The 19,328-nt window shown below is 47.9% G+C and overlaps 1 protein-coding gene across 1 annotated transcript; it reads right to left on the bottom strand.

Annotated features, from left to right (window-relative positions):
* Positions 1-133: 133 nt before the first annotated feature.
* TM7SF2 (transmembrane 7 superfamily member 2) lies at positions 134-14,192 on the bottom strand. The gene is made up of 10 exons (XM_063145859.1): positions 14,138-14,192; positions 11,474-11,670; positions 11,005-11,059; positions 9,830-10,024; positions 6,969-7,072; positions 5,846-5,965; positions 4,322-4,490; positions 3,698-3,778; positions 786-908; positions 134-316 (listed from the first exon to the last, which is right to left on the bottom strand). Exons 1-10 carry the CDS (start codon positions 14,190-14,192, stop codon positions 156-158), a joined length of 1,260 nt encoding a protein of 419 aa, XP_063001929.1. The 3' UTR covers positions 134-155.
* Between the last annotated feature and the right edge of the window lie 5,136 nt (positions 14,193-19,328).

Genomic DNA, 19,328 nt, shown 5'->3' with positions numbered 1-19,328 from the left:
AGGCAAGGGAACGTTTTCTTTAATGGGAGGAACAAGCCATGTTGGTCAAGTGGGGTCTGAGACTTCTGCCCAGCGGGCCGTGGCACCTTCTTTCTCGCCGTGGCACGTAGGCATCGCTGTGGTCCTAGGTGAGAGCCGAGCGTCCGAACGGCATCTCAGTAGATGTACGGGAAGATCCGGTACGGGACGCGCCGGCAATATTCCTGCCAGGCGAGGCCGTATTTCCTCAAGCACTGGTGTTCGTCCCTGGCCTCCCGATGAACCAGGAGCAAGGTGAAGTAGAGGACGTAGAAATAAGGCAGGATGTGGCTGAGGCCTGAGAGGAGAGAAAACGGAGAGCGACGTCAGGGAGAGGTAGCAATTCAAGAAGGTAGCAATTCAAGAAGGCCCTGAATCCAGTTCTTGGATACTCTCAAGTAGGGTTGGGGATTTGGAGACCCACTCCCAGCCTTCCTGGCCATTGGTCGTGGTGGCAGGGCCTCATGGGAGTTGAAGTCCAAAACATCTGGCGGTCTACCTCTTGCCCAAAGCAACCTTCCCCGGCCGGATGTCCTCCAGATGTTTCAGACTACCGGTGGGAACCAGGACCTGCAAGACCCAGGCTTCGCGTGTTGTCTGGACAGGCCCAAAGCAACCTTATCTAACACAGGACAAGCCATTCCCCCGTGACCACGTCATTCTTTCAAAACACACCGAGTGCGTCGAGCCTCCTGAAAGCATGTTTTGAGTGAATCGGCCAGAGACAAAGAGAGACGTGGTTTGAGACTGGCAGCCGCCCCACTTACCGCACGGTAAGGACCACGCGAACGCCATGATGAGGTCCCCTAAGTAGTTGGGGTGCCGGACGAAGCCCCACCACCCTGACACCAGCAGGCGCCGTCCTGTGGCCGTGGGGATGGTCCGGAGTCCTGCAACGAAGGGCGTTTCTAGCATTAACATACAGACTTCGCCGTCCCATCCTGCATGGCCCTGCATCCAAAACCGTCCCTGGACACACATGCTACAGCCCGCCTCCACCCTTGGCTTTCCCAAGAGACATTTACAAGATAAAATAAGGCCTGCGGTGGGGTCCGGCTGGGATTTAAGCAGCCTATCCCATCCTCGGGTCCCCAAATGTCATCCAAATTGGGCCAGAGGGTGGCTGTTTGCTTCGCAAGAAGGCCAGTGTGGAAGAATGTTTGAGAGGGATTGCCACGGGTGATTCTTCCCGTCCTCAAACTGGGCAGCGACGGATGCCTAGGAAGGCATGGTCTCCCACGTCCTCCATGCAGGAGCACCCGAACGCTCTTTACTTCTGTGCGAGCAGCACCACGTGCACAGAGTTAAGCCTTAAGGTGCAGAAATTCGGGCCAGATTCCATTTCGGAGAAGATTCCGGAGGCCTCAATCCGGGGGCAACGGCAAAAATACGCCCCCCAAAACTGCATGTTGTAGCTTCAGGCTCTTATTAAAAACATCAGAAGAGCCCTAATGCTGGATCAGACTGAGGGTCCATCTAGTCCAGCACTCTGTTCACACAGGGGCCAGGCAGCTGTCGACCAGGGACCCACAAAGCAGGACACGGTGCAACAGCACCCTCCCACCCATGTTCCCCAGCATCTGGGGCACACAGGCTTACTGCCTCTGATCCTGGAGGTAACACACAGCCATCAGGGCTAGTAGCCACGGATAGCCTTCACCTCCAGGATATGTCCCCAGGGCAAGAGTCCAAAATCCTTGTTTTCACTGCCATAAAAAAACCCAAAACATTAAAAGACTGGCCAGCAATGCACATTATTGTTCACGGGCAAAGGCAGGTCCTCATCTGCCTCCTCCCATTCAAATTTAAGATAGAAAAAAGCAAGAATCATAGAATCATAGAATAGCAGAGTTGGAAGGGGCCTACAAGGCCATCGAGTCCAACCCCCTGCTCAACGCAGGAACCCACCCTAAAGCATCCCTGACAGATGGTTGTCCAGCTGCCTCTTGAAGGCCTCTAGTGTGGGAGAGCCCACAACCTCCCTAGGTCACTGGTTCCCTTGTCGTACTGCTCTAACAGTCAGGAAGTTTTTCCTGATGTCCAGCTGGAATCTGGCTTCCTTTAACTTGAGCCCGTTATTCCATGTCCTGCACTCTGGGAGGATCGAGAACTTTTTCCCAGAGTGCAGGACCTGGAGTATAATTTTATTTGTACCCTGCCTTTCTACCAAAACTGGCACTCAAGGCGGCCAGTTCTAGATAGTTACACAGATCATAGCCTTCTTAAACTTTTTAACAAGAGGCTGGTGCAAAGCCATCCTGAATAAAAAGTAGCAGTAACATTCGGGTAATCTGCTCACTTCTTTACACGTATGGCCATGGCCCTTGGAACTAGCTAAAGCCCTTCAGAAGTGCCTTTTTAAAAAGAGTCTGACACAGTGGACTGGCACTGACAATACCTTAACCTAAGGCAGATGAAAAGGACATTTAAAAGCCTGGTGGTAGATCAAATGAGCCTGTGACTAATTTCCTTCTAGCCTTCACCATGAACAGTTTTTACAAGAAGTAGTGGGCTCAAGTTACAGGAAACCAGATTCCGGCTGGACATCAGGAAAAACATCCGGACTGCTAGAGCAGTACAATGGAACCAATTCTCTAGGGAGGTGGTGGTCTTTCCCACACTAGAGGCCTTCAAGAGGCTGCTGGACAACCATCTGTCAGGGATGCATTGAGCAGGGGGTTGGACTCCATGGCCTTATGGGCCCCTTCCAACTCTACTATTGTAGGATTCTATGATTTAACCTCTTAAATTGTAGCTGTTTTTATGATTTACTGTTGTTGTTTTTATTGTGTTTCGTTTTTGTTTGGTTTGTGCGTGTCTTTTTTAGCAAATCAGGCAGTATGTAAATGTTAATAAAAATTACTATTGCTGCAAGAAAGGCAAATGCTATTTTGGGCTGAAATTAATAGAAGTAGAGCTTCCAAATCACGTTAGGTACTGGTTCCTCTCTATTCGGCCCTGGTTAGGCCTCATCTAGAGTATTGCGTCCAGTTCTGGGCTCCACGCTTCAAGAAGGATGCAGACAAGCTGGAGCGTGTCCAGAGGAGGGCAACCAGGATGATCAGGGGTCTGGAAACAAAGCCCTATGAAGAGAGACTGAAAGAACTGGGCATGTTTAGCCTGGAGAAGAGAAGATTGAGGGGAAACATGAGAGCCCTCTTCAAATACTTAAAAGGTTGACACACAGAGGAGGGCCAGGATCTCTTCTCGATCGTCCCAGAGTGCAGGACATGTAACGGGCTCAAGTTACAGGAAGCCGGATTCCAGCTGGACATCAGGAAAAACTTCCTGACTGTTAGAGCAGTACGACAATGGAATCAGTTACCTAGGGAGGTTGTGGGCTCTCCCACCCTAGAGGCTTTCAAGAGGCAGCTGGACAGCCATCTGTCAGGGATGCTTTAGTGAGGATCCCTGCATTGAGCAGGGGGTTGGACTTGATGGCCTTTTAGGCCCCTTCCAACTCTGCTTTTCTATGATTCTATGATTCTAATGCATATATCGAAGGATTGCTGTCTAGATTTAAAATACAGGTATCTGCTGCAGTACAAACACACACACGCTACTGACATTTTTTTAAAAATCCACTAGAAACAGAAAGGAAGTCAGTTGCAAATGGATGCTGCGTTTTGTACAGCACCTAGTACGTTATCAACAGAAACATGCTGTAAGAGTTACAGACCAGCTACTTTGGGGTCGGCAGGATTCCGGCGGAAGGTGTTCTTCTGGGAGTTCGCCCCACGGAAGATGGAATAGCCTAGCCCTGGGCGGGGAGGAGAGGGGAGGGTGAACGCAGACCGACAAATGGGCAGCAGGAAAGAGAGGGAGACAGAGTCCATAAATATCGTGGGGTTAATCTGGGAGAGAGGAGGCTGAAGGAACAGAGTGATGAACAGAATCATCATTCATCAAATTATTTAAATGTATGCGCATTTGCACACTTCGTTCAGGCCACGTCATTTTGCTCCTGTCCTTTTCTGTAGACAAACTCCCATCTTCTCCCTCCGAAAATTCAGGACAAAAGCATTCAGGACAAAATCCATGACTGAGGCATCTCTAGGCTCAGCAAGTAATACTGCATATCTTTGACCTAGTGGGAATCTTGAATATTGCTTGTCTTTTTCTGCCCTTTCAAGTTTCTAGACCACATGGTTTACTACCATTTTATAAAGGCTTTTTATCCCTCTCCTCAACAGAAAGCCCCATGGCCCCACACGTTTGATGGTTGCCCACGACCGCTTTTAAAAGAAAAAGAGGGAAATGTATTCTGTACATGCTCAGAGGCTGTGTTTGCAGCCCAACTCACCGTTTAGCAGAATGATCCCCGCAGCCACGAGCAGGCTCAGCTTCTGTGGGTGGGTTACCAGGAAGTAAGTCTGCAGGCTGTACAAGAACGGAACCCACGTCAGGTCTCCGAAAGCTAGCATGAAGCCGAAGCCGTCGTGGACTATATCCATGGTGGTTAGGATGGCTTCCTTCAGGGAGAAACATAAGAAATGTGTATAAGAAAGTCGCCCAGCAAGTCTCCCCACACCCTGGATTAATTCCTCCATTTCCCCTGCCTCTCTGGCCAGGGCCGTCCCGAGACATTTTGCCGCCTGAGGCAAAGCACAAGATAGGGCCTCCCCTCCATTCCATGTACAGGTATCACAATTAGATCTTACTTCAATGCCGGTAATAGCTCGGCATCCTCTGGGGTGAAAAACAAGCCAAGTGGGACACACAGCCGTGTCCTCCAAGCGAAGGAAAAGTCTGGGCGTTTGCCAGTGCTGCCCACCCACCCCAGGATCTGCTGCCTGAGGTGTTTGCCTCACTCTGCTTTATGGTAAGGCCGGCCCTGTCTCTGGCTGAGACAACAGTGATGCCCAGTGAAGAAGGACAGCTTTCTCTCTGGTTTTCTGCCTGTCCAGCAAGCAAGCGGTGGCCGTGATGAGCAGCTGAGGATCATGGTAGTGAGAAGGGGGTGCTCACTGAGGGAGGAGGTGGCCGCCCCAAAACCTAGGGCCGGCACTGACCCTCTGCATTCGATCTCAGCGCTAGGAAAGTGCAGAATTGGGGTATCAGACTTGAAAATCTCCATGTCTGCTTTTTCTCGTATAAAAACGAACGAAGTTTCTAGTCCTTATTGCAGCGAAGGAAAGTACAAAAACGCCAATGTGCATCCCCTATAAACTCAGCACTGCCTCCAGTCTCTGCCTGTTTTGGTAACTGCTTCGCTTCGCAAGAGATCGGAGCAGAACTCAGGAATTCAGGACGTCTTGCAAAACCAGAGATCGGAGCAGAACCCAGGAATTCAAGACTTCTGGCAAAACCAGAGATCGGAGCAGAACCCAGGAATTCAAGACTTCTGGCAAAACCAGAGATCGGAGCAGAACCCAGGAATTCAAGACTTCTGGCAAAACCAGAGATCGGAGCAGAACCCAGAATTCAAGACTTCTGGCAAAACCAGAGATCGAAGCAGAACCCAGGAATTCAAGACTTCTGGCAAAACCAGAGATCGGAGCAGAACCCAGGAATTCAAGACTTCTGGCAAAACCAGAGATCGGAGCAGAACCCAGGAATTCAAGACTTCTGGCAAAACCAGAGATCGGAGCAGAACCCAGGAATTCAAGACTTCTGGCAAAACCAGAGATCGGAGCAGAACCCAGGAATTCAAGACTTCTGGCAAAACCAGAGATCGGAGCAGAACCCAGGAATTCAAGACTTCTGGCAAAACCAGAGATCGGAGCAGAACCCAGGAATTCAAGACTTCTGGCAAAACCAGAGATCGTCCCAGGAAATCTCGCCAAATTTTCAGGCCGGTGTGGATTCCACAGCAGGTGGAACCTACCTCATGCCAGAAGGCGTCCACCACGTAGAGAAGTTGGAAGGCATTCACCAGGATCATCGCCAAGGAAGGGCTGCCCCTCAGCTCCGTTTCCTTCACTAACATGGCCATGTTGATCACGGCCTAAGAGACGGCAGAAAGGGGGAAACGTCAGCTACGGAATGAGTTCAATCCCCTGCAAAACCCCTTCTCCATCCAACTCTTTTTTAACCCCTCCAACCACCCCCTTTAACACAAATACCCTTTCCAACGAATTTAAATATGCCAGTGGCTGCCCCCTGCTGGCAGTTCAAGAAATTACAACAGCATGCACATGCACTTCAATGCACCATAGTGCCCTCCAATTAAGCCGCGGAAGCGATGATAATTAGTGTTTGCTTGTTTTGAAAACCAAAACTGGATGATTTTAAGCAAGTATCACCAAATATAAACCAGGTGTATAAACGATCTACATCTCATTTCTTTCTCATCTGTCAGGATCGCTGGCTGCGAGAGGTCTGAGGGCAAGTGATGGCCACCAATCTGGATGGCTTTCAAACGGGGTTGGATAAATTCCTGGAGGCAAAGGCGATCCACAGCTACTAGCCCTGATGGTTGTATGCTGTCTTCAGTATTCGAGGCAGTAAGCCTGTGTGCACCAGTTGCTGGGGAACATGGGCGGGAGGGTGCTGTTGCACCATGTCCTGCTTGTTCATCCCTGGCCGATGGATGGCTGGCCACTGTGCGAACAGAGTGCTGGACTAGATGGACCCTTGGTCTGATCCATTATGGCTGCTCTTATGTTCTTAAGTACCGCCCAGATCCATCGCTTCTCTCAATTTGGTGACATTCCGGTATACCAAAACTGACCATTGGCCTCTCTAACCTACTTTGATGTAGCTTTCCACAATCTCAGGCAAAGATCCCCACCATTACCTGCTACTTGACCCTGTTTATTCAAAGTTCTGGTATTCTCTTCAGTGGCTTGGGGCCAGGTTACCTGCAGGACGGCCTCCTTCCATATATACCTGCTCGGACCAATATGTTTCCCCCCATGCAATTAACCACTAGCAATAAAGCAGCAGCAGCTGATGAAACAGCCAGCTGAAACTTTAAAATGGGAGCTGTGCAGAACGGCGACACTCACCCATCCAAGGAGGCCTGGGCGCAGCTCACAGAAGAACTTGAGGTCAAAAGCACCAATGCGCGGGTTCAACTCGTGACCCATGAAGAAATCGTAAATAGGGTTTCCTGTAGTGGTGGTGGGGAGAGACAAAATGATTATGATGACGATGGTAAAATTCTGGCAGGAATGGATTATACAGACAGACACAATACATTTGCAAAAATAATTCACCAACAACTGTCCATCAAATTCAACCTCATCAAACAACCTACACCAAAACAATCTTGGAAAATGCAGATCATGAAATATACTGGGACAGGACACTTGATACGGACAAGACAATACCTTGCAACTGACCAGACATAGCAGTTATAGACAAAAAAAAAAAACACATGTACCTCATTGACATAGCAATACTGAATGACAGAAATGTTGTAGAAAAGGAAGAGGAAAAGAGAGAAAAATACACAGCGCTGGCTGTGGAAGATAAAGAACTATGGCAACAGGAAAAGGTCACAATTATTCCATTACTCACTTCTTTTAATTTTGTTTTAACTGTTTTATTCTGTTTTTATTTTCATTTTATCTTGTATACCACTCCGAAATTTTTCAATGGGGAGCGGTATATAAATATTCTAAATAAATAAATAAATAAATAAATAATCAGTCACTGGCATCACACCAAAAAACTGTACAGAAAACCTTCAGAAACTGGGCCTACCAAAATACATCCACACCAGCATCCAGAAAGCGGTCATAATTAAAACATGCTCAATTGTCAGGAAATTCCTGAATCTGTAAAAGACAGCATGACTTGGCAAAGACCGTTATATTCATCTAGAAAAACCATCATGAGCGAGAAAGAGATGATAATAATAATTCATACTGACAAAACAATACCTTGCAACTGACCAGATATAACAGTCATAGACAAACAAGAAAAACACACATACCTCATCGACATAGCAATACTAAATGACAAAAACGTTGTTGAAAAGGAAGAGGAAAAGAGAGAGAAATATACACCACTGGCCATGGAAGTCAAAGAACTATGGCAACAGGAAAAGGAGGCAAAAGGCAGGATACAAATAAATATAATGATGATAATAATAAAAGTCACATCAGTTACTGGCATCACATCAAAAAACTGTACAGAAAACCTTCAGAAACGGGGCCTACGAAAATACTTCCACACTGACATCCAGAAAGCGGTCATAATTAAAATATGCTCAATTGTCAGGAAATGCCTGAATCTGTAAAAGACAGCATGACTTGGCAAAGCCCATCAGGACAATCTAGAAAAATTGCCAGGAATAATAATGATAATAATAATAATAATAATAATAATAATAATAATAATAATAATAATAATCCTAAAGCTATACTTCTTCATCTTTTTGAACCTAATGATCATGGATGCCTGATAAACACCTTCAGCAGTTATATACAGTTGCAAAGTCATGTACAGCGTGCAATTGGAAGTCTCCAGAGCAATTGATTAAGCAACACTGGGTTGATAGAAATCTCGAAGACTATGGGCTGTTCACACAACACGCTAACCTTCACTCAGTGGTTGGGTGTGGATTGTTATAGAAATGTGGGTTGTTTGTTGAAGTGTGGGTTAGCGTGTTGTCTGAACCCAGGACATTTTCCGCAGCATGGCTTGTGAACTACCCTGGAGAACCCAGCAACAAACCATGGGTCTGAAGGTTCGAGAAAAATAAGCCATGCTGCAGGAAATGCCTTGGGTTCAGACAACATGCCAACCCACGGTTCAACAAAGAACCCACATTCAGCCACCAAGTGTGGGTTCGCATGTTGTGCAAACCCACTCACTAGCTCTCTGTCTGTGCGAGTTTTCCCAGCGACAATAAATCATGCCGTGTTTTAATGCAGAGAATTCACAAAACGCAGAGTTAGACTACGGAATTCACTACCACAAGATGGACACCAATTTGGATGGCTTTAAAAGAGGGGTGGATAAATTCCTGGAGGGGGAGAAGGCTATCCATGGCGACTAGCCCTGATGGTTGTGTGCTCCCTCCAGTAGCCGAGGCAGGAAGCCTGTGTGCACCAGTTGCTGGGGAACATGGGTGGGAGGGTGCCGTTGCACTCATGTCCTGCTTATGGGTCTCTGAGCTTGTTGGCCACTGTGCAAACAGAGTGCTTGACTAGATGGACCCTTGGTCAGATCCAGCACGGCACGACTTATGTGCTTAATGGACAATTGGTCTCATTAACTCCTGGAGGAGATGAAAAATGCTAAAATGGGTTTGTTGATGTGGATTAACACAGCTGCCTGCAATTTGGGGATTCTCCTTGTGTGGGGTGTGGCTATGAGGGCAAGTCACAATGAGTGTGTACGCTTCCAGATTGAGTGGAAGGCAACCAGGATGATCAGGGGTCTGGAAACAAAACCCTATGAAGAGAGACTGAAACACCTGGGCATGTTTAGCCTGGAGAAGAGAAGGTTGAGGGGAGACAGGATAGCACTCTTCAAATACTTAAAAGGTTGTCACACAGAGGAGGGCCAGGATCTCTTCTTGATCCTCCCAGAGTGCAGGACACAGAATAACGGGCTCAAGTTAAAGGAAGCCAGATTCCAGCTGGACATCAGGAAAAACTTCCTGACTGTTAGAGCAGTACAACAATGGAACCTAGGGAGGTTGTGGGCTCTCCCACACTAGAGGCATTCAAGAGGCAGCTGGACAGCCATCTGTCAAGAATGCTTTAAGGGGGATTCCTGCATTGAGCAGGGGGTTGGACTTGATGGCCTTTTAGGCCCCTTCCAACTCTACGATTCTATGACTAGGACACCAGTGCTGATTTATCAGAGTGCGCATGAGCATAGCTGTGCCTTTCTGTGTGAATGAAGACCTCACCTGAATTCCCGCCTGGAGCCATGGCTGTCTCTGGAGCAAGCAGAGCCTTGAGATAGAGAAGGACGCTGAGGCCGAAGGCGAGGAGAGATGCCGAGAAGGCGAGCTGCAGGAAATGGTCGTAGACGTAACTGAGGCGCAACCCTGCGGCCAGCCCGGCCCCCAAGACCAGCGCGGTGACCAACATGGCGTGCGACCCTGCCAAAGGGAGAAAAAGTGCCATGATTTAGACGGAAATCGGATTAGCCAAGCCAGGGGTCTTCTGAGGCAGATGGGAACAGAACGAGGAACGACGGGGACCCTCGGTCTGGCCCGGCAAAACTGTTCTTCAGTGTGCTGTGTTCTAATCCTGACCACGGCGTGCCACAAGCGAGAGAGGAATTTCATCTGCTCGTGGGCTTATGCAGCAGGCAGAGGTGGTCAGGTTCAGAGGTGGCAGAACGACGCTCTAAAAGAACACACTTTCGAATGGGTGAAAAGCTCCCCGCAAGAAGAAAACTAGCAGAGCAGGGACCTTTCTCCTTGATATGCTAGTTTTCTGTTTTGTTTACTTGTGGGAAGGTTTTCTTTTGTTTTTTTCTGCTTTTAAAATAAAGATTAATTCAGGACGCAATCCTATGCATGTTTAGACAGGAAAAAAAGTCCGACCACTCCCAGTAATCTCACCTGCCATGCCGAAACACGTGTAAGATTGCATACTTAGTCAGTATACAATATAATTTATTTATTTATTTATTGCATTTTTATACTGCCCAATAGCAGTATATCCATGAACCCCTGCCAAAGGAAGTGAGGCAGGTGGCTATCAGGAGCAGGGCCTTCTCTGCTGTGGCACCCCGGCTGTGGAATGAGCTCCCTAAGGAGATTTGCTTGGCACCTACATTATATGCTTTTAGACGGGCAGGTACATATAGGTCCGGGCAGGTACATATAAAGTCACGATAGCATTTTAAAAGTACAGATTTTTTTTAAAAAACAGACAATATCTATAGCAATTGAAACAGATTTTCCATATTATAGCTTGCCTTGCATTCTAGAATCTTACCAGTGTGGCATTGAATCCGCTCCAGGTTTCAGTCCAAACCGGCCTGACAGGTTCGGAGTGAAACCCGGAGCGGATTCCCCGCCCCACTGACCTTGGAGCTAGCCTCACTCCCGATTCCCCAGGGGTTACCTACCGTTGATACGGTACTGCAGCCGAGTCTTGTCTCGAAGGGCAATCCCCTCAGTGACCTGTCAAAAACAAGACGCAGGAAGGTGGGAACTCGGGTTTCAAGGGGGTCTTTCATGATAGGACTTATTATAAAAGAACCATTACCTGTGGGAGGTTTTATAAGCGGGATTCCCAGGGGATAGCGCAGGAGACACCCTGGTCATTGATGACGTCGTGTAATGGCCCTGCAAACTTCCGTGAGTGGCCAGTCACAAGCGGGCAATAAATCGCCCGTTTGAAGGAGCCCCACTTGAAGAATCACCTTCTCCTCTACCAGCCTGCTTGCCTGCACTTGCCCACCGCAAAAGGCAGTGTTTGAGGGACGGGGCCTTTTCAGTAGTGGCCCATACTATGACTGGTTGTGACTGAAACCCGGAGTGGATTCGCTGCTCTGCTGACATTGGATCCACCACCCTCCCCTGTTGTCTCCTTACCTTCCCCATTGGTAGCATGTACAACACGGCTTGCAGCCCAATCCAGGCCAAGACCAGCACAAAGTCCTGGGGGCTCCACAAAGAGCGGAAGGTTGGCAAAGGCAGGGGCACGTTGAGAAGGCTGGCTGGCTCGGACTTGCAGGTTAGCAGCAGGTAGAAAACGGTGGCAGGCATGACGGCGACGAGGAGAGCAGCCCCTGCAGCGGGGGGAAAAGATGGAGGGGTTAGAAAAGGGGAAGGACACCTTGCATTGGGGTGGGATAGGGTGACCATACGGATAGGAGGACTCCTGCATCTTTAACAGTTGTATTGAAAAGGGGATTTCAGCAGGGGTCCTTTGTACGCATGCAGCACCTGGTGAAATCCCCTCTTCGTCACAACAGTTAAAGCTGCAGGAGCCCTGCCCTCTTGTGTATCTGGTCACGATAAGCAGAGCTCCTGCAGCTTTAAAGGTTGGGACGAAGAGGGGATTTCAGCAGGGGTCCTTTGTACGCATGCAGCACCTGGTGAAATCCCCTCTTCGTCACAACAGTTAAAGCTGCAGGAGCCCTGCCCTCTTGTGTATCTGGTCACGATAAGCAGAGCTCCTGCAGCTTTAAGGGTTGGGACGAAGAGGGGATTTCAGCAGGGGTCCTTTGTACGCATGCAGCACCTGGTGAAATCCCCTCTTCGTCACAACAGTTAAAGCTGCAGGAGCCCTGCCCTCTTGTGTATCTGGTCACGATAAGCAGAGCTCCTGCAGCTTTAAAGGTTGGGATGAAGAGGGGATTTCAGCAGGGGTCCTTTGTACGCATGCAGCACCTGGTGAAATCCCCTCTTCGTCACAACAGTTAAAGCTGCAGGAGCCCTGCCCTCTTGTGTATCTGGTCACGCTAAGCAGAGCTCCTGCAGCTTTAAAGGTTGGGACGAAGAGGGGATTTCACCAGGTTTTCCATATATACCATGTTTCTGATGGTTTTTAAATTTTGTATACTTTTTAATGTTTACTGTTTTAACTTTTGTGAACCGCCCAATGAGCTTCGGCTGTGGGGCGGTATATAAATGTAATAAATAAATACAAATGACAGCTGCTGAAATTCCCTTTTCGATACAATTGTTAAAGGTGCAGGAGCCTTGTCCTCATTTTCATAGGGTCACCCAATCCATACAGAACCCAGGAGTCCTGCATCCCAACACTAACCAAGCAGGGGACAGAACACAGGAAACTTATAACTTACTGGAGGTAAAAAAATCTGACTCTTATCCCTGTGAGGAAAAACAAGCAAAGGATCTGGTCCAGTTGGGCTGTCGCTCATCCTCCCCAGAAGATGAGAGGTAAGCAGGTATGTTCCACCAGCCCCACTGAAACTCTACTTATTTTTTTCCTCTTCCCTCCCCATCGCTTCTTCCTTGTGTGTCATGTCTTTTTCCGATGCGAAGAATGTGGGCAGGAGCTGTCGTCTGTTATTGATGGGTTGTAAGCCAAGTCCAGCAGCCCTTCTGGGCTGAGGAACGGGAGGAAAATACTTTTAAATCAACCAGCAGAGCAGGCTGAAATCAACAGAGCAGGCAGAAATTCAAAAGGCGAATCTGTTATTGTTTTTCTGGTGTGGAGATGCAGGGACGGCTAAAGCTTCACCTGTTGAATTTCTTTCTGTCCTGCATCTGCTAACGGCACTGCCTTCCGTTCAGTTAAGTGTTCTCAGCTACTTTTTAAAAAACTGGGGCGGGCCAGGAATTACGTAGTCGACACCTTGAACTGAAAGGGTTAGGATTGCATTTCTGTGAGAGGGTTCGAGGAATCTCTAAGAGGGCATTGACAATTCCTTTACAAAACTACTATTAATAATGACAAATAGCAGAGGATGTTAGTTCCCCCGGCCTGCCACCTTTAGGTCGCCAACTTCTCCGACAGCCTCAACTCCTGTGTCAGTAACAGCAGCAAACTTTGTTTATTTCATTTCTGTCCCGCATTTTCCCCTCCCATGGTCCTCCTCTCCATTTTTATCATCACAACAACCCTGTGAGGTAGGCTGGGCTGAGAGTCACTCAGTGACTGGCCCAAAGTCACCCAGTGGGTTTCTATGGCCGAATGAGAACTCGAATCTGGGTCTGCCCAGTCCTGATCCAGCACTCTCACCGCTACACCGCGCTGTCTCTCATCTGACATGAGCTAGTAATGATGCTTACCTTCACCATGTGAAAAGCTTCCAAGTGCAGATTTCTGCAAATCATGTAATGGTTAAAGGCACAAGAGCAGACCCAGCTGGGGTTTTACTGGTCAGTTGGCAACGGTACCCTAATTCTACCATTACCAGACTCCTCTTTCTCCCTCCAGAGCTGGAAAACTAAGCCTTAGCGATGCTGGTTCAGATCTCTTTCCGTTTTCCATCTCTCTAATCCCAGGCTCACTGAAGATTTCCCAACTCATGGTAGTCGTAGTCGCCCTTTTAATCGCCATTTCTGCTTGCAATCTGCCGAGCTAAAAACTAGGGATAGAAAGGCCGTTATTAACAGCATTTCCAAAGGTGTGAGGATTTTAATTTATGGACCGGGCGGTGGGGTAATTATTCCAGATTAAGAGTGGGGGGAAGTTTCATCTTGCTTCTTAAAGCAGGAGGTGTGTGCAGAGAAATGCATAAAACAAGGCCCCCCCCGCCCCGCACCCCGCAGTCTTCTCCTTACCTAGGACACCCCCAAATTCCAGTTCCTTGGTGCGGGGGACTCTGAACCGATCCATTGTCCTCAGACCGGAGCGCTGCTTTTGCCAAATGTTTGCACGCCTGATGGCCCTCTGGCACCTGTTTTATGGCTTGATGTGTGTAAAAACAGGGCGTGCTCAGCCGCCACACGCCTGGACCCTGGGGAAAGAATCCGTTTTGATCAGGTTTCATTTCTCTTCTGGAGCGCACCGCTAAGCCCCCTCGGCGCAAGCGGGTCACCCCTCGGTACGCTGTAAACATCCACCCATGCTCACAGACGTCAAGCTGGTGACAGGGCGCAGTGTTCATTTAAGTCCTCCTTCTAACTAGCTGTGCATCATGCGCAAATTGTGCATGTGTGCGCGGGTGCATGTGAATTCCGCTCAGGTTCCCTTCTTTTTTTAGAAATGAATCACCCGGAGAGCATGCGCAGAGTCCCTCGGAGTGGAGTTAACCAAAGTGAGCCGGGCTTTGGGGATTATCAGCTGGTATGCGCAGTGACTCAGTAGCACAGGGCATGTATTTCAGCTGGGCCTCTGTCTTGCTAGAAATCAGCCACCGGCCTACCTCACAAGGATGTTGTAAGGCAGCCTCCCCCAACCTGCTGTTCTCTAGAGGCATTGGACTACAACTCCCATCATTCCCAGCCAGGAATGATGGGAGCTGTAGTCCAACGCCTCTGGAGAACAGCAGGTTGGGAGAAGCTGTGGTAAGGACCACTGAACTTCAGTGCGCAAAGAGTTTTCGACGCTGTGGAAAAGCGCTATAGGAATGTTAAGTGTTATGATTTCCTGAGCATGTGCAGAGTGCCGCTCCTAGGAAGCTGCCTCATACCAAGTCAGGCCACTTGTCTATCTAGCTTAGAAATACCCACACCTGGAGTCCCCAATGTGTGCTTGCACACCTCCTTGGTGCTCATGTATCTTTCTGCCCTATCGGGGTTTTTTTTGAACCTTTAAAGATTTTTCTTACTTTAAAAAATTAACTGGGAGGCCAAATGATGGAAAGTCTGGGGTTTTGAGGTGTGGTGCGGACGGGTGTTTCTCCTGTGAGCGTGTTTATCTCTGCGCCCTGTCCTAGAGTCGGAAGACCTAAAGATAGTCGTGCACGCACTGGTAACTTCGAGGCTCGACTTCTGCAATGCGCTCTACATGGGGCTACCTGTGTGTCTAGTCCGGAAAGTTCAACTAGTGCAAAATATGTCAGCCAGGCTGGTCACCAGTACACCTAGGTACACCTATGATGTTTGCATTTGTGTTGTGCCTGGCTCGATCCAAAGGGAGAGGTGAGTAACAAATAAATTATCATCATCATCATCATCATCATCATCATCAGTTTTGCCTTCTGTAAAATGGGTATTTTCTTGAACTTTGCAGGGGCAAAGATGCAGTTTGGAAAACCGTGGGTTCAAACAAGTCATTTGCAGAGCTCCCGTCTCTGCCTTCTTCTTGGGATATTTTTTTTTCTTTTAGCCTCACCAGTTTGCCTTCTGCGGAATGAGTCTTTTGTGACTGGCCGTGGCCACCACGGCAACCATTTTCTGAACGGGCAAGCCCCCCTCTTGGCAGCCATGTTGTGAGAGTGCCCATGACAGCACCCTCTCAAAACCCCAAAATTCCTAAAAAGTTGGGGCGCTCAGCCTCTGTGCTGGGACCTCACGTCCCGATGACCAAGCCCGTAAGAGATTTGTCAAGTTGCTTTTAATTCAGAGCCTTACAGGGGAAGGATTTTAAACCCCAGCGGACATTTGGATTTGTGATGCTTTTTGATGGTTTGCCTGGTTTTTTGTAGACTGACTGTCCCCCAAAATCCACGGTACGAATAACTACTCGTGCCAGGTCAGATGCATCCCAACTGGAAACCCAGAGCATTCCCACGGTCCTTCAGCGAGCATCCATGAACTTCAGGGGTTATTCTGTAGCCTTCTTTTTAGTACGCCGTTTTGCAATTTGTTTACAAGTGGGGAGAGATGGAGTGGCACCCAGGTTTGGCTCTAGCATCTGGCCCTGGGTGGTAGCCGAGAAGGGGGAGGACGAGGAGGAATCCCCTGCTTCTGACATGCATTCCCCACCTCCTGAAGAAGGCTTACCTGTCCGGAAGGATGCAGGATGTTCCAAGTTCTGGAGCGGCAAGGATGCTCCCCTGTCCTCCTGGCCCACCAATCTGACGTCTGTCACCTGCACCAATCCAGGTTACAACAGCACCACTCTCTGCCCATCCTGACCCTATCAAGGAGCAGCCAATCACCTCCTGGGGAGAGGAATGACACGCCAGGCCGAGGGACCTATCAGGATCCAGGAGGAGTGTCTAAGTTTCCACTGATCCTCTTCAATTCAGTTTCAATTCCATTCTGTCGTACTCAGCCCTGATCTGGAGAAAGAGACAGACAGAGGCAGAGAAACTGTGATTCATGCCTTATCTCTGCCCTGGAATATGCCAAGGGGAAGAGGGTGCCTGAGCATACACAGAGTGCAATTCCGGCGGGTTGGGGGCAATTCAGAGCCCAGTGCCTCCCCTTTGAGGGCTATGGTTGTACATAGTTTTAATTGTTTTTAATTGTTTCTATTGTTTTTTTTTAATCTACTAGTTTAAATTTGTTAATGATTTAATACGTTTTTAGCTGTGTATATTATTTATTGTTTTACATCGTTCCGATTTTACCTTGAGATCCCAGTGATATAGGGCGGGATACCCATTATCCGCTGGATAATGGAGAAAGCCAGGGAGTTCCAGAAAAACATCTATTTCTGTTTTATTGACTATTCTAAAGCCTTTGACTGTGTGGATCATAACAAACTGGCAAATTCTTGGTGGTATGGGGATACCAAGTCATCTTGTCTGCCTCCTGAGGAATCTGTATAACGAACAAGTAGCAACGGTAAGAACAGACCACGGAACAAACGGACTGGTTTAAGATTGGGAAAGGAGTACGGCAGGGCTGTATACTCTCACCTTACCTATTCAACTTGTATGCCGAACACATCATGCGACGTGCTGGGCTTGAGGAATCCAAGGCTGGAGTTAAAATCGCAGGAAGAAACATTAACAATCTCAGATATGCAGATGACACCACTTTGATGGCTGAAAGCGAGGAGGAGCTGAGGAGCCTTATGACAAAGGTGAAAGAAGAAAGTGCAAAAGCCGGGTTGCAGTTAAACCTCAAAAAAAAAAAAAAACCCCAAGATTATGGCAACCAGCTTGATTGATAAATGGCAAATAGAGGAGGAAAACGTGGAGGCAGTGACAGACTTTGTATTTCTGGGCACAAAGATTACTGCAGCCAGGAAATCAGAAGACGATTACTTCTTGGGAGGAGAGCAATGACAAATCTTGATAAAATAGTTAAGAGCAGAGACACCGCACTGACAACAAAGGTCCGCATAGTTAAAGCAACGGTATTCCCCGTAGTAACCTATGGCTGCGAGAGCTGGACCATAAGGAAGGCTGAGCGAAGGAAGATGGATGCTTTTGAACTGTGGTGTTGGAGGAAAATTCTGAGAGTGCCTTGGACTGCAAGGAGATCAAACCAGTCCATACTCCAGGAAATCAAGCCAGACTGCTCACTTGAGGGAAGGGTATTAAAGGCAAAACTGAAGTACTTTGGCCACATAATGAGAAGACAGGATACCCTGGAGAAGAGGCTGATGCTAGGGAAAGTGGAAGGCAAAAGGAAGAGGGGCCGACCAAGGGCAAGATGGATGGAGGATATTCTGGAGGTGACGGACTTGACCTTGGGGGAGCTAGGGGTGGCGACAGCCGACAGAAAGCTCTGGCGTGGGCTGGTCCATGAAGTCACGAAGAGTTGGAAGCGACTGATCGAATAAACAACAACAAATGTTTTAATTAATTAATTAATTAATTAATTAAATAAATTTTGAACAGGGTTGGGGTCTCCATTTGGCCCTACGAAGTTGAATTTGCCCTTTGAGCTGAAAGAAGTTGCAACTTCTCACGTAGAGGGGAGAGAGAGACGAAATAATCATTGGCTGAGCTGGAAAGGCTTTTACATTTGTTGGCCCTTGTGTCTGGCCAGAAACGAACAAGCTGAGGCTTATGCAGGTAGGGAAAATGACCAATTGGGACAGAGTCCGTCCCCACAAAAAGACCATGTGCAGAGTTCGGGACTCGTCATGGATTCCATGTTAACTTTCTCTCAGTGCCACCAACGTCCCAGGCATGCCTAATGGGTATCAGGGCCTCCAGGGCCTTCTTGGTGGCTGCTCCGAGGATCTGGAAGTCCCTTCCCAGGGAGGCCAGGCTGGATCCTTCTGTGCTACAGTTTTGGAGGCAGGCAAAAACTTTTTTGTTTCAGCAGACTTGTGGAACTATGCTGGACCTGTGTTCATGTATTGGATTCCCCCCCCCTTTTAATCTGTTACAGTTTTTAAAACTTTTAAACACGTTTTTAATTTTACTGTAGGCTTAATTCTAATTTAACTGTTGTAATTTATATTTTTATGTTTTAATTGTACATGTTTTAATCTTGTAAACTGCCTTGAGTCAAAGCACTGGGAAAAAGGCGGGAGGATAATAATAATAATAATAATAATAATAATAATAATAATAATCTGGGGCAGCTCAGGTGACATTGGTAACTGGAAATACTTTTTTCTACCTGCTTAGGCTAGTATATCAGTGGAAGGCTGGGAGCTTTTCTATCCGTGGCTGTTAATCCTTTACATCTACTTTCCGTTTCATCACAGAATTCATATCTGAACACAACACGAAGAGTGTTTCCTTTCCTGCATTCCCAGTACATCACCTCTAGGTGGCGCTGTGGAATACTGCAATTATACAAGTAGGAAAATACATTTTCTTTCGCTTCTTTTAAATAATACCACATTTCCCCTGCTCTTAAAAAAAAACACCCGACTCCACGAAAGTGCTGTTTAAAAACAGAACTGAAACTGGAGGCTCATGACGTTGTCTAAAGAACTCATAAACAACCATGAGTAGGGAATGACGAGTGCACAATAAATGCCCCATGTAGAAAATGTTTGATTGTTCATGCTTTGATGGCATCCAGGCTGAACTACTGCAATGTGTTCTACGTGGGGCTGCCTTTGAAGACAGTGCAGAAACATCAGTTGGTGTAGAATACGGCTGCCTGGATAGTGGTACTGGTTGGCTCATGTGACACTGATATTGCACCTGCTGCCAGGGCATTTTTGAGC

Source organism: Elgaria multicarinata, chromosome 21, assembly GCF_023053635.1.
Source record: "Elgaria multicarinata webbii isolate HBS135686 ecotype San Diego chromosome 21, rElgMul1.1.pri, whole genome shotgun sequence".
Lineage (NCBI taxonomy): Eukaryota > Metazoa > Chordata > Lepidosauria > Squamata > Anguidae > Elgaria > Elgaria multicarinata.
Note: the sequence above shows the minus strand (reverse complement) of the source record. Positions and strands in the feature narration are given on the sequence as shown.